Source organism: Seriola lalandi, unplaced genomic scaffold (genome assembly GCF_002814215.2).
Source record: "Seriola lalandi dorsalis isolate HSWRI2012SDOR001 ecotype SW California unplaced genomic scaffold, Sedor1 jcf7180002055008, whole genome shotgun sequence".
Lineage (NCBI taxonomy): Eukaryota > Metazoa > Chordata > Actinopteri > Carangiformes > Carangidae > Seriola > Seriola lalandi.
In genome coordinates, this window is record NW_019525551.1 from 2,864,445 (window position 1) to 2,880,530 (window position 16,086).

A 16,086-nucleotide genomic window follows, 5' to 3' on the forward strand; every position below is an offset into this window, starting at 1 on the left:
CATCTGAGTCTGGGTCTGACTGAGGCTCAAACATGTGGCTGAGTCTCTCTGATGTTTCCTCCTCTAACCATATATTGATAAGCACCTGTCAACCGAGTGCAAGCATTTTCAAAGAGGAAGTAAGCGTGGATTTGTTTATAGCCCCAGTATTTATTTTTATTTTTTACTTTTTACGTGTGAAAACCAAGTTAAACTTAAAAAAATGAATCATGGCAGAGGATTTTTACAGAGTTTAAAACATGCCTTGAGAGGAACTTTAAATATTTTCTTCCAATTGTTCAGTTCTATATTCTGCTGCCATTCAGCGCTAAAACCTGGGTATAAAGCAGCACCAGCATCCAAACCTTGTTGTTATGTATCATCTTCAGATGTAAAGTCGTTCATTCTAAGCAATTAACAAGTAGTACATAAAAACCAGTGGGCTTCATACAGTATGATGCATGAGTCACTATATCGCAGCCAAAGAGGCAGAAACAGGCTTTGGCCCGATGACATCAAATATCACTATTTCCTGCCATATTCATAATATAGAAAAAATGTATTAATTTCTTTATTTCTTGCCTTTGAACAGCTGGCTGTTTAGTGGCAGCATCACTTATACCTGAAACATAAAATACAATAATATGATTAAAACACCTTTGCAATTCTATGGTATATCATGATACTTGGCCTGGACTATATTGAGGTATATTCAATTTTGTATATCGGCCAAACCTAATGGACAAAGCTGGCTGTGGTGTTTGCAGCATCTCATCTGTTGAAAGAGGCTACATCTCATGACGATGGATTTGATTTCTGTGGCCACATCAAAGACTGCAATTGCTCCCAGGCCTTTCATTTAGACCAAACAGAGAAAAGATGAATAGAAGCAGATGTACACTGGTCCACACTGCCAACAAACTGCACAACAGAGCCTTCATGAGCTTCACTGCTGCAGAGGTTTTTCACAACCAAGATTCAAGAAAGGTTGTTGAAGTTTTAAGAGTTATAAATAGTAGTTATAAGAATATAATTATACACAATGGAAATAAGGAGAACAGGATTTATTATAATATTGAACATGTTTACAGGTTTATAATCCACTTCACTGTCATCCATTCTTCTCTCAGTCTTTGGTTGTGTCTCCTACAGCTCTACAAAACAAAGCTTGTCAGATCTCTGTTAACTTTCCAGTATGACTGCATTGCATTTAGTATTGAAATATTTCCTCTGAAAGCATTGTATCAGATTTAAATCTAGCCAACCATTCTCATGGAGCTGGCTTGTCCACTTGCCATCAACCAATCAGACACAAGGGAAGCAGTCGTGTGACCTGACCTCAGCCAAGAATAGTTCCAAAACAAGACAATGCAGTGATGCAATGCACAATCCTCTCTGGATGTTTGATACTTACTGACTTACTTACTGCCCAACAAAGGATCACAGCTCCTGTCTGTTCCAGGCCAGAGTCTGAACAGTTCCCCAGGTGTGGTGTAGGGTCTCCAGCTCTCCACTGTCCAACGCCAGGTGTTCTTGGTCTGCCTCTTTTTCATTTTCCGTGCGCTGTCCATTGAAGGGCAGTTCGGGTGATGTTGTCCTGTTCTCTTCGGATGACATGCCCGATCCATCTCCATCACCTTCGCCTTCTCATGGTGATGGTGGCCATATTGTCTGCCTGCAGCGGGCGAGTATAAGGGAAGAGGAAAATGAAAGACAAAAGCCCCTTTTACTACAATCATCACCGTCAATGATTTTTTTCCTTGCTCCACCTGTGACGATGACACTGAACTTTTGCTCTCAGGTTCAGGCATGCCTGGTCTCCAGTTGGTTTTGTGCCTCACTGCGTCAAACTTGGATACAGGACTCAGGTCTGTTTACCTGAAGACCACACTGCCTGCTACCTGAACCACCAGGAAGCATCAGCATATTACAAGACACCACTCTGCCCTGCCGTGCCAACATGTACCTCATAACCTGATACTGTATATTTGTATAACCCAGTGTCCACCATTATCTCTTATTATCCACTGTGGACATAATATTCTTACTTCTGATGTTGTGCTTGTTAAAATGTTATTCCCAACTCCTAATAGGGCTGTAACAAGAGAAAAAAATCAAGTATGAACAAAGGAAAACTAAGGTGTAATATATTATATTAAATGAACCATGTAGCCTAATCAAACACTACTTTGTAGATGTAATGTTGTTCCATTCATTCACAGTGTTTCTGCTGCCTTATTTGGCCAAGAGGCTCATGTTACTGGAAGGCAGCTGCATTTTCAACAAACGGCCTTATCGTGTCTGTTGAGCACAGCTCGCAAATTGTCTCCATTTTATGTTGGCAGAGTAACAATAACCTGGTTTATGGACGGGGCAGTGGGGGCACGCAGCGAGTCAGATGGATGGTGCACTCTGCAAACTCTCTCTTCTGGACATGATACAGATTCACATCAAATATGATTTTTTTTTTTAGTTTCTAGAGCTTTCTGGGCTGTGGTGCCGGCAGAGAGAATAAAACAAAGTATGAGCAGTTACACCATTATTCATAAAAACCAACATATTTGTGTGAATAGTAGAGGTTATATCCGGCCATATGGAGAAGATTGGCATTTATGGTGAATATGTTAGATATAAAAAATAAAAATCTTCAGCTGCCAGTTGTGAATATTAAAAAATACCATCCCTGTGACTAATACTTCCAAATAAATGGAAAGAAGTCTCAGTATTCCTCTGAAGAGAATCAGCTAAATTCTAAAGAATATGTTAAATATGTCATTGTATTTCAATGTTGATTGTGGGAATTCACATGCCGCTCTGTGGTCCAGAAAACGAATTGCCAAAATTGAGATTCTGGGCAGAAGTATTCATTTCAATTCAAGAAACTTTATTTGTCCCCAGGGGTGAATTTAAGAGGCACACAGCATAGATATAAAAAACACACACAAAAAACCAAACAGTGCACACATGAAGAAAAAACACTCACCAACAGTGCAAAAACTGTAACCTGTAATATTACAATGAGAATGACAGTAACATGGGAGAATGACATTACCAGTGCAAATGAATACACAGTACACATAAATGCACTTTTCATGCAATCAAAGTGCTTTACAAAATAAAAGCAATAAAAAACAAACCCCCCACCACCCTCTCACTCACACATACACAAACACACTCACATTTACACACAGAACAATAAATGACTAAGTAATGAATAAAAACAATAAAAATAAGACCATAATGAAAAGCAAAGATAACGATAGAGTAGAAGAACGAACCAGTAAAACAGCAACTAAAAAGGGAGGTGTCTTGCGTTTGCTTTTAAAAGTATCAACACTTTTAAGAGACTTATAATCACAGCACAGTGACGGAGAGTTGTCATCTACCATTTCAAGATATAAACGTGCATCACAGAGAGCCGCAAGTTTGTGGATGGAAAAATATCTCTCTGAGCATCACTGAGCCAAATCTGATGATTAGCCTGAAAGTAGGGCTTTGCAGCAGAGACTTCCTCTTCCATATGACCCTCAGACATATACATGAGCATTTAGGAATGCTCTCACTCTCACTTAAATTTGCAGAAACGATCCCAGACCCCGTCAGTATGGGCAGTGCGGTTTGGACAAAGCGGTGAAATGAGGCTGGATTTCTTGGCTTGTTGCCTCAGCATTACTACCAGCCCTGCCCTTTACTCTGTCATACGTAGGGTAATGTACACACAGGCATGCAGGGACTCTTGCACCGTGCAGCTCTCTCTGCATCTGTGGCTCTGTCATTAATTCTGCATCTGTCACTGAGCTCCTTTCAGAGTCATACACAAGCACATTGCTTAAAACCTGATCATATTTTTCTCTAACTCTCATCTACAGACACACACACACACACACACACACACACACACACACACACACATTTTTACAAACCTAATATGTCGGTCTACATTCAAGAATGACCTCACCTCTTGAGACGCTCAGGTTTCATACAAAGCAGACTGACCCAGTGGTCCAAGACACACACAGACACACACACACACGCATGCATGCATGCACGCACACTAACACACACACACACAAAGAGACAAAGAGAGCATGCATTGAAGGAAGGAGATAAGATGGTGTCATCATAGAAGGGAAGATATAAGAGTAAGTGAAGCCATGCAGGGGGTGGGGGGGGTTGGGTGTACGAGGCCACGGGACCAAATTTGGAAAGAGGATCCACCACATTGGAGCAGAAGTCATTCTTTTACAAACATCTGGCTTGCCAAGCTCACAGCTGTACGACCAAACCAACTCTTGTTTTACTAAGATAATTTCACGCAGGGGACCATTCTGTCCTTTTCAGACTGCAGGACCAGCAGGAACCGGTTCATGGTTCAAACTCTCAGCTGGAATATCACCAGTGTCCTTTTCATTTGGAAAATATCCTGTATTAGTAATGAGGTATGTTCAAACTTCAGGTCAGATAGACACTCAATCTCTTTCCCGAACCGCAGCTCTGTCCAACCATGTTTAAAAAGTCTTACCCTGACTGGGCCCACTGACTTCTCTCACAAAACACCCCAGAGTGTTTCCTTATGGTCTGGTTTAAGGCCGGCCACACCATACATCCTGAGTGACTGGCAGTTATTGGGTGGAATCCCACAGATGGTGGAACTATCAACACACTATTTGTTGGAGGTCTGTAGATATTCGGCAGCTGGCTCGCGTTGGCTTGGCCTATGGTTTGCTTTAGTCTAACAACTACAACAAAGTGACGTGTTTATTCTATTATGATAAGAAGGATTATCTGCAGCTCTCACATATTTGTAAAGGACTTTACTCAATTTGGCTCATTAAGAGGAGGATGGCTGGTGATACTTAGGGAAACTGGCCCTTGCTATTTCTCTATGTGAAGACATGCATGTGGCCTGGAATAGATTAGGGAGCATTTGACGTTACAATATTAAGGAGTGTTATAACCTAGCTCATTTAGGGAAAAGGGAAGCAACCTAGAACCAGATGTAATCGGTTAAGCAAATTAATTTATTTGTAAGGAGGTAGAAAAGATTGATATAAACAATATTTGAGGTTAACCAAAAGGGGAAACCGGGCAAATGGATGCTGTTAAAACGAAGAACTAAATATAACCCAAAGAGAACGCTACATAAACAATAGTTTCAAACCACAGACTAAATGAAGGTGGATGTAGCCTCTGTGACGTCACCCACAGGTTTCTGAAGAGTGATTTTGAAGCTCAGAGTGAGCTGCTCCACTGTCGCCATCTTTGCAGTGTCTGACTCCGCCCCTAACTGCTAGCTAATCCAAAAATGGGCAAAGAGGAGGGGGGTGTGTGTGGAGGCCACACTTGGTTTGTCGGTTTGTGGCAAGCATATGCTCACCCACCTGTCACTCAAATAGATCATGCCCTCAAGTACATAAATCTAAGCCTTAATAAAATGTAAACAGGTGAGTTATAGTTACAGGTGTCATGAAGGAGGAAATGAGCTCTAGAGACCAAAACAGTTTTTGTACCAGGCTGTAAACATGTTTATTCCTGCTGTGAAGTTGGACATTTTAACATGGGAGTCTGTGGGGACTGACTCACTGTTGGAGCCAGACTCTAGTGGCCATTAGAGGAACTGCAGGTTTTAGCACTTCAGTGTTGGCTTCAGTTTTCAGCCTCAGAGGTGGATGCTTGTTTCAAACTATCGTTCTAAAACTAAAATGAAGATAAAACCTCTCTGACTACTCTGCTCTAAAACCAAAAAACAGCGTCCAGTGTTCCTAGTGGATCTAGACAAAAGAGTTTCCTGTGTGTGTGTTGTCAGTTCTGGTTTCTGTAAGCCTGGCCCAGCCCTCAAACAGTCTGAACAGTACCTCAGTGCCAATTCACAAAGTTAGCCAGGTTTTTGTACTTCAGCTGATTGGTGGGCTAGACCAGGTGCTGCTCTAATCAGGGCTCAACCAGCAAGGAAGGTGGGGACACCTCCAGTAGCTGCAGCCAATCTCAGCTCAAAGACCACACATTCCACATAGTTAGACATTAGTCATTGGAACCGTAAGTGATTCAGGTGTCAGTGCTTGTTAGAAACCGGCTACACTGTCACTCTCATCCTTTTGCACTTTGATATTAACATTCATGGGTTGAACATTTGACTGCTTCCGGTTTAGAGCTGCTTCGCTTTGCTTTTCATTAGCAATCAATCATCTGGCCTATAAAAGTGATTGGTTAAAGGTGAAAACTGTCTTAGGTGACATTTTCAAATTGAATTTCTTCAACAAACAGTCCAAGATATTCAACTTACAATGACACAAAACCGAGAAAAGCAGCAAATCTCCACATTTGATAACCTTGAACTTCTCAGATGATTGTTAAGTAATGTTCTATCTTTTTTTAATTTGATTGATGAGTCAATTAAACACTTGCTTTTAGCAACACTGATTCCTCTAGAAATATTACACCACACAGACAGGGTCTGACAGCCAGAATTTGATTTTTGAAGCTGCAGTAATCAGCAGTGTAGAGCTAAACTGCTCCCAGCACCAAGCAGCAAACAGACGAAGTCAACAACCAGCTATTAAACCACACTGCTGTTCTATGGTGCTTTTTAGCTTTTCGCTCTATGTGTGCTGTACATTTGCTGTATGGTTCAGTGTTAGAGCTCTCATCAACCCCCGTAGGCAGTTGTTCCCACCAGAAAAGGTCTCATTAACCAACAGTATGCTTATGAATTCTGGTTCTTATTGATGATAAAAAAGAAAGATGTTAAATGTTTATCTTTTTTCTTTTTTATGAATATTCACAAAGTAAATAGTATTTACTATTTAGTATAGTATTTAATATTAATATTAAAAATAGGGTTTTGTCTCCCAACACTAATGCTAACTGAATCTGCCCAGCACTAAATCACAGACGGGCAGAGTTAGTGTCTATGAGGCTAAAGGAGAGTAAATGTTCTGTTTTTCTGTTAGCATCAGATAGACATGAATATGTAAATAAGCATCTGCCATATACAGTTAATAAGATGATAATATGTCACCGTTGTATTTTTAGCTTGTTCTGATGCCCCAAGTGGCCAAAACATTTTTTATTGCTGCTTTAAAGTTCCTCTCCAGACATGTTTTAACTTTTGTAAAATAATACATCTCCCCTTACTTCCTGGTGGTTTTCGGGCCTCGTGCCCTTTTAAAATTTAAGTTACCAACAAAAGTGTGTAGACTGTAAAGGTATAACTATGTCAGCCAGTCTGGGAGCCATTCAGTCATGCCACCTTGTATTTGACGTCCATCATCTGATATTTCCTCATTCCTCTGTTCCTCCAAAGTGAAGTACATCCGTGAGGTTTCGCCGCTCTTCAAGAAGCCGTCCCTTGTGGCCGACCTGCCGTGGGACGGCGTCCGCCCGCAGTCGCCCAGCTACAGCGGCAGCGAGGACTCGGGGTCACCCAAACACAGCAGCTCCTCCTCGTCCAAAGACAGAAAGGTCATCAGCCTGAGGATGTGCTTCATCAGCAGGAACCTGACCATGCCAGATCTGGAGAGCAGGTCTGATATCAGACTCCTTAGTGTTTGTGTGTATGTTTGACAGAAATAGCTGAATAGGTGTGGTTGGTTGTGTGTGTGTTTGACAGAAATTGCTGTGTGGGTGTGTGTGGGTGTGTGTGGGTGTGTGTGTGTGTGTGTGTGTGTGTGTTACCGTTGGGTGTGTGTGTGTGTTACCGTTGGGTGTGTCGGTGTGGTTTTGTCCAGTTTCTGTTCATTAGATTGGTATGTTTGTTCTGGGAGATAATGAGTTTGGCAAAATAAAATAAAAAAAAGAAAAGCACACAGCAACATTTATAACTGGTTAACAAAGCAATACCAGGACGTAAATCTCTCTTGTAAACACTGATACAACAGATGGGTGGTGAATTACCAAATAGCAGTATGTCTCTTTTTCGGTGCAGTTTCCCATATGATGTCCCAGTTTTCCAAACTGTGAATGTGTGAGATAATTAACCTTTTTTTATCAGTCCACCTTCAGTTTGAACACAGACTATATGGTTTTGGACCTTTGTGTCAGGTAGCTGTGTCAGAACTGTTGTGTATGACAAATAGCATTTAACCATTTGAACCTGACACATCAGAACACAGTGAAGTCATACACATGCTCCTGGATCAACTCCAGTATCTCTGAAGTGTAACTCAGCATCTTGTCTAGTCAATAATCATGTTTAAGTTTCCTCAGACTCTAAACTGGTCCAGTGGTAGTTCAGTGTAAACAGGAACTTCTAGTAGCTATTGCAGCATGACTTTTCATGGTGCAGATTTGCAGAAATGTAAACAAATATTAGCTTTAAAAAACAAGGCAAAGCTAAATGTGCTCACCATCTCCATGGCAACATCAGATTTCACACAGTGTACAGCTGGAAGCCTGGTTGTAAAATCTTAATTAATTCTATGAGAAAATAAAAAAACAATAGCAGTGACAAAAGCTCTGTATAAACCATCCAGCACCACTCGCATGCCAAGTGATGGCGATTCTGAGAAGTGTGTGAGTTCTTTAGATGATATCTGGCATGTCTAGTCCCAAAATAATCTTTAAACTTGTCAATTTATCAAGTGAAATTGAATATGCTATAATTCTCTTTCATTGGTCAAGGGTATGGATGAAGCTCCAGGGAGATTACATCGTATATTAATTTGTATATTTTACAGCTCATTTCAAGCAGATTTCAAATGTGTTCAATGCATTTTCAATAATATATTTAAAAAATATATCCAAAAAGAAATATCAGTCTTGCACATCTCTTACAACCTGTACACGGCAGCGACAGGTGATGTCCCACACCTTAACACACTTTTGTCATTGTGATCAGTCCTTGTCCATGAGCTGTTTGCATTATTTTGTCTAGTCCCTGGGCTGCGATATTAGCAAATCTCCTCTCTGCCGTTCAGACTGCTGGAGCTCCATTCCCCAGATGGCCAGCACACGGTGGTGCTGCGCTGTAAAGACGGCCCCACTGCCAACTCCTGGTTCACTGCCATCCACACCAACATTGCTGCCCTGCTGCCACAGACCCTGGCTCACATCAACGCCTACCTAGGAGCCTCGTCCTCGACCTCCACACACCCCCACCTCAAACACATCGGGTGGTTGGCTGAACAGGTATTTTCAGCTGCATTCTATAAAATACATGTGATTACTGGTGTCACGACAACAGAGGAGCAAGGTCTTTTAAACTGAATGTCTGTTCAATATCCTTCAAACTAATTTCACTATAAAGTAGGGTTAGGTTGCCATACCTGGTTTTATTTTGGATCTCTCACATCATCTTTTATCTCTCCTTGATATTTTTTACTAGTAAAGAGAGCAAAACAAAATATTGATATTGCAAGCATCTCATTTAGCCAGTACTGACCATTGCTTTCGCCATTTAAAGAATAGTTCAGCATTTGGGAAATCTGTTTATCTGCGTTAGAGGAGAAGATAGATACCACTCTCATGGCTCAATATGAAGCTAGAGCTAGCTTAGCACAAACAGTGGAAGCAGAAGGAAACAGCAAGCCAGGCTCTGTCCAAATGTTAAAAACAAAAAAAACAGCATCAGTGAAGCTTATTAATTAACATGTGAGTCATTTGTTTAATCTTTGTGACACATCGTTGTTTGACAGTGGGTTATTTGCAGGAACCTTTTGAAGCCCCCCTTTTTCTTGTCTTTATGCTAAGTGCCTGCTGGCTTCAGCTCACAGCATACAAACATGAAAGTGATATTGATCTTCTCTTGTAGCTAATTAATTGCATTTGGCCCAAATAATCAAACTATAAATGTTGTTTTTATCAGCACATGCCTAGATGGTCGTATGGGAATACACAAGGAAGCACACTCTTCCTGTGTGCTGCTGCAGTTCTGACGTTTGAGCAGAGATGGCAGCCTGTATGTTTGAGGTCTTGGTACATACAGTGATAATGGAAGCCTATAGGGGACTATATTAAAATGATAATGTAAACTTGAAAAGAAAAATAGTTGTATTTGTATCATAATTTTTCCACATATGTATGTTATTTGAGTAAAAATGCAGTAATCCAGTTTTCATTCTCACATTCTCATGTGGGCGTCTATGACCATGTTAAAATTAAAATGGTCCACTCTACATCCGCTTACAACTTTGAAAATCAAATGTCTAATTGCTTTTCCATATTCATTTTAATATGGTCATAGACGCCCTGAAAGTGAAAATGAAAATTGGATTATTTCATTTTCATTTTCACTCAAATCACACTTACACATGTGTAAACAATATAGTCCCCTATAGACTTTCATATCACTGCATGTACCAAGACCCCAAACATACAGGCAGCCACACAGCAGCACACAGGAAGAGTGTGTTTCCTTAAATTGAAACACATTCAATCCACATCCAGGGACAAGACTCTTACTCTGAAAAAACATCTTTTCACTTTGATGAAGTGTTCATTCAAGGTCATGTTGAATGTATGGATGTGTGGCTCTGTTTATCTTGACCGGGCTCAAACAGGAAACACCAATGGGAGTTTCCGTTGCGTTACACTATTTCCTGTAGAGCCCACCTTCTCACCACAGTTGTACTCACAAACACACTGTCTGGTTTAATGTCGTTGCTTCTCAGTTGAACTCCACCAACGCTGCAGTCGCTCAGTGTAACTCCTGTCCAGCTGTACGCTATCAAACTACATCACTATACCTTCACTGTACCCTCAACCTGTCAGTCTGCACACTACACCACATCACTATGCCTGTGCCAGTCTCACCACATCAGTATATCTGTTCACCATCAAAACAATCACTGGACCTGTTGTCCCTCCCTCCAGGAAATAGACCACACCATGATTCGCTGTTACTGATGGATTTCTTCATCTTCTGCACTTCTAACGGCAGCATCATCACCACTGTCAAACTAATTAGATACATAACATTGCACAAAATAAACACACACTCATATTACAACAAACTACAGAAACTTAACTATAAACATACACTACAACACATAAGCATGTAAATAAACACCTCGCTGCCTTCACATGACCAAGAGGGAATGAATGGACCAAATATAAATCAGTGTCACCTTTTAATTTAAACATTAACGGACTACAAAAACCAATTGTCTGTCAACTTCATGTGTTTCTCTGAAGGAAACTGTTCCAACTTAAAGTGTCCCCGAGCAACACAGGCACAAACTCAGTTCCTGCATCCTGCATCAAGCCAATGCAAATAAAACATATCATATAATCACATATCATAAAATAAATCATATAAATAATGTGTGCCAACAAAACTTATCAAATGATAACATTTATTTTTTACTGTGTCAATCTGCATTATACCTGCACCCATACCCTGTTGTAGTTTATACCCCATCAAACGAACTATACCCAACACCTGTACCAACTGTATCAAACAACATGACTATAACATACCCAATACCCCATGGTAGTTTATACCCCACCAAACTATTTTTTAATTTTTTCACATTTAATAAGTGAATAATTAGGTTTATACATCATCAGCACAACTGAACCCATCTGCTCCATGTTCTAGCACACACCATTCTCATAGGGCTGGAGAGAGTGGCCGGGGGAACCTGGGTGCATTGCTGCCTTTGACCTCTGACATCTCCGCTGACTTTCCTCCTCAGGTCCAGCTGGACGGTGGACGGCAGCAGTATAGGCCCGTGGTCATGGCGCTGACGGAGAAGGACATCCTGCTGTTTGAATCGGTGCCGTGGAGCAGAGAGTCCTGGTCCATGCCTCTGCTTACACACCCACTGCTAGCCACCAGGTAAAGACAACAGACAGCAGGGAGTTTTCCCACAACTGTAAAATGGGTTTATGATTCCTTTGTTTTTCAGAACTGATGTTTATATTTACATTAAAATGCGTTTGAATGGGACATTTTTGCAAGTAAACTGTTGATTCTCTGCAAAGCATCAGTAAATGTTCAAACAGCACATCAGCTGACTGTTGAGCACTGGGCAGGACTTTTCATCTAATAAAAAAATCTAACACCATATGTTCAACAAACTGTAATGTATGGTAAGTACCTTGAGGTTTACAGTTTCAAATGTGAGATATGAAACTGAAACGTGAAGGGGAAACTTCAGCAGGGAACCCCACCCTCCAAAAGTACAGGAAAGTACACTGACTAGACCAGTAAATGCTGTGGGTCAGTCACCTCAGAGACCAGGATCCTCAGAGACCAGGATCCTCAGAAACCAGGACCCCTCACCAACTTTAATAAGCAACTTAAGACGACATGAGCAAATTCTATCAGGAGTCTTATGCGAGATGACTTTTGAGGATGTGAAGTGTGCCTGTGTTTTCATCTCTCTCTCTCTCTCTCTCTCTCTCTCTCTCTGTCTGTCTCTCTCTCTCTCTCTCTCTCTCTCTCTCTCTCTCTCTCTCCAGACTGGTTCATTCGGGCAGTGCGCGGGGATCTCCCGCCCAGGGGTCAGACCTGGTGTTTGCCACTCGGACGGGCACAGGACGGGGCATCGAGTCCCACGTCTTTCGAGTGGAGACCCACTGGGATCTGTCTTCGTGGACGCGAGCATTGGTGCAGGGGGCACATGCTGCCGCAGAGCTCATCAAAGAAGTCTCTATTGGTGAGTGTGGGTGTGTGCTGTAGGTGATTAGTCTGTGGTAAGAGTTTGACATCAGTCCCATCGGTCCCATAATTCCCTACGCAGACTGCATTACTCTCCCTCTAACCAGTACTGCACACTCTTATGCTACTGTAACGACATCTCAGTAACACCTTGAGGGAATTTCTTCAGATTTGGCACAAACATTCACCTGCACTCAAGAACAAACTAGTTAGACTTTGATGGCCAAAGGTCAAAGGTCAGTGTGACCTCACAAAACACTTTTCGGCCATTCCTCAAGACTTCACACAACAATTCTGACAAGATTTCACACAAATGCTTCATATTTTCTCTGACTCTGGAAAAACAGAGATGTAACCTGAAACTAGTCTGAATGGTGAAGGCAGACGACCACGAGGAGGGGATTCTAGTTTTTAAGATATAGTTTGTAGCATTGTTCATCATTATTCATCATTATTATACTGATTTACATAATGTTATAATATTGTAGGTGTTGATTACAGCTGAGCAATGAACCCAATTTATCAACATTATGAATCTTCATTTATCCTCACAAATGTTCAATAAATAAAGTGACAAAAGCTCCAACAAACAGTGACATCCACAAGTAGAAAGTACATTTATTCACACACTGGATGAAAATGCCATTTGGCAACATTTGTACTTTACTTGATTATATATTAAGTAAGTAAAGTTTATTTATGTAGCACCTTTCACAGATAAAAATCACAAAGTGCTTCACAATAAATAGTAAAAGACATGGAAACACAGTGGGGAGACTTAAGATCAGACCGACATAAAAACCCTCGCCAACAGAGTCTTCAATTGCTTTTTAAAAGAATCATCAGAATTTAAACAACGTAAAAATGGAGGCAGTGCATTCCACAGTCTGGGTGCCACTGCTTGAAAGGATTTAATGTTACGTAATACCTCGTATCCTTTAAGTCTCAGAAGGAATTATTGCATTGTTATTCCTCTTTATACATTTAACATTGCCGCACAGTAGATTACATAGTTCGGCTTTATGCTCCTTCTCAGCCACTGCGTTCCTCCAAGGAATGATGTCTGCCAGACTGTTCTGGTCTGTGGTTCCCTGATGGTGGAACAAGCTACTGAACACTATCAGAGCAGCAGCGTCTCTCTCTGTCTTCAAGACTCAGAGACAGAGAGACCTCCTCTCCAACACCTCTAACACCCTGACATGTCTAACTAGCTCTGACTATCAGCTCTACCTGCACTTCTTTTCTTCATCTCTGTGCACTTATTAAATAGTTGTAGAACTTACTACTGACACCAAGGTCTGTACTGCGCTGAAGCTTTAGTGATGTCCTTCACTTGTGTGACGCTTTGGATAAAAGCATCTGCTAAATGGGTAAATGTAAATGTGATGTGAATGGGCTCCACCAAGCTTCAATATTTTAATGCAGCTTATGCGTTAATGGATCTGTTATAATAATCAAGTATGATATGATATGTAAATGTAATGATATGACACCGACAGGACAGTGGGTATTAATTAGTACTTTTTATTCAAGGTCTTTTTAAAGTCATAGAGAATGTAATAAATTACTGTTACAGTTGAACAAAGACAATGTGTCCCCTCTCCCTATTATAGTATTACTGTACCATGTTTGTGATCACAGTCGATTTCCTAACCGATTACATTTACATACACATGAATTCAATGTGACCCTCTCTTAGTCTAGAGAATGTTCTCCAGTGTCAAATGATGTATAAGGTCTTTAATCCATAGCCTGAAAGCTGGAGGAAATGTATCCCTTCACTGAAGCAGTATAAGACAGAAGCTATTGTATTTTTTACCGGGTGAGTAAGATGTGCATCTTGTGGAGTTACTCCAAAATATTGTAGTAATAGCAGAAGGTTCTCTGGGTTCCTCCTAAACATCTGAGAAGGGTTTTAAATATTGACTGCCAGAAACTATTTGGTTTTGGACAGAACCATATCAGATGTGAATGAGTGGCCGGTGCGTACATGCATCCCTCACACACAGGATCGACAGTAGGCATGAATTTGTGATATTGTTAATGTTATATTATTGCTACTGTGTAGTGAGCCAGAATGAGACACGTGGTCGCTAATAATTTATCTTGGGAAAGGTTTTAGGTCATATGTCGTAGCCCTAGTGTTGAATTGGATTGTGTGTGTGTGTTCTTGTTCTATTCTTGTTTTATACACATTTGAGACAAGTTACATGTGGTTTGTGTCAGTATACACGGGGCAGCCGCAGTGTGTTAGAGTGTGTATGAAGATCATCAGACAGAGGATTTGGGTTCACCTGATCCATGAAATCATCACATTTACAAGTGAATGTCAAACAGAAGTATTTGTTCACAAACTAAATCCTGTATACAGCTTCTACCTGAGTCTTTTTTTTCCATAAGCTCAGATAAAATATTTCTATGTATATAGGCCTTTAAATGCCAGGGTACTCTGACTGTAACAGGAAGCTCCTGACAGTAACTGGCTCGCTCACACTCACAGTGTGCAGCAGCTCAGAAAGAGCAGCTCTGTGCAGGAAAAGCAGCAGTGGGAGCCAGCAGAGGGGAATGTTTCCACTCTGTGCAGAACAATAGTTGGCTGATGTAAAAGCCTCAGCCTTTTTTTTTTTTTTCCCTCCTTCCCTGTCCTGCTGCTACACAAACACACAGTTGTGCAGGGATATTCAGGCCTTTCAGGTTACAGTCATGCACATTAAAATGCTTTCAGGTCAAATGACCTCGCAGTGGAAGCTGCAACAGGCTGGATTTTCATATGGAAGATACACTTGTCTCTGAGGCGCAGCAGAAAAGTCACATCCAGTTTCATTCAGATGCTGAACAGATATTGTCACTGATGGGATTTGTGTTAATACAGGAAGTTAACATCATCCCAATGTTGGATAGACATGCCTTCTTTCCCAGGATCTGAGGGTTGCCCACCAAAACTCTCACCCCCCACCACAATCAACCAACCAGGTTGAGCAAACCCCTTCCTGAAAAGGAGGAAGAAAAAAACACGGAAAAAAACAAAACAAACAAAAAAAAGAACTACAGCCTGGCCTCCCTCTCCACCACTCAGCCGCCAGGCTTGTCCCGGCGGATCTGGTCCTTGTCCCCGCTCTGGGCCCCCCAACCCCATCCCCACCCACATACACACATACACACACACACCACGCCACACATACACAAGCTCCTCTTTCTTCTTGGTCCCTTTTTCTTTTTGTGTGCGTGTGTCTGTTCAAACACAGACTTCAGATCAGACCATGGTCTCTGGTGAAGAATCTTCTGCCTCATCTGTATCTAACATTGCTCAGCTTCCAAGTAAAGACTATTTGTTCTTGTACTTGAAATGTAGTGGAGTCAAAAGCACGGTATTTGTCTTTGAAGTGTAGTGGAGTAAAAGTCAGAAGTTTACAAATGATAACACTCAAGTAAAGTACAGATACTAGAAAAATATACTTAAGTACTGTACTCAAGTAAAAGTAATTCATTACTGTCCACCACTGTCT

The 16,086-nt window shown here is 41.1% G+C and overlaps 1 protein-coding gene and 1 long non-coding RNA gene across 4 annotated transcripts in view; one reads left to right on the top strand and one right to left on the bottom strand.

The window, feature by feature from the left end:
* The window catches only part of LOC147817179 (uncharacterized), a 22,287-nt gene extending 14,970 nt beyond the window's left edge, over positions 1 to 7,317 (bottom strand). Inside the window, exons 1-2 of one of the 3 annotated variants that reach the window (XR_015436591.1) lie at positions 7,229 to 7,317; positions 1,406 to 1,654 (exon numbers count right to left, since the gene is read on the bottom strand). This is a non-coding gene — a long non-coding RNA (uncharacterized LOC147817179). Of the gene's footprint in view, positions 1 to 1,389; positions 1,655 to 7,228 lie in introns of all 3 variants that reach the window. The other 2 variants (XR_015436590.1, XR_015436589.1) reach the window with 2 other exon arrangements.
* Positions 1 to 16,086, top strand: part of sntb2 (syntrophin, beta 2) — a 34,240-nt gene that overhangs the window by 14,314 nt on the left and 3,840 nt on the right. Inside the window, exons 2-5 of the mRNA XM_023397399.2 lie at positions 7,283 to 7,502; positions 8,895 to 9,105; positions 11,613 to 11,755; positions 12,382 to 12,578. Of these exons, the coding sequence (XP_023253167.1) occupies positions 7,283 to 7,502; positions 8,895 to 9,105; positions 11,613 to 11,755; positions 12,382 to 12,578 (771 nt within the window). The remainder of the gene's footprint in view (positions 1 to 7,282; positions 7,503 to 8,894; positions 9,106 to 11,612; positions 11,756 to 12,381; positions 12,579 to 16,086) is intronic.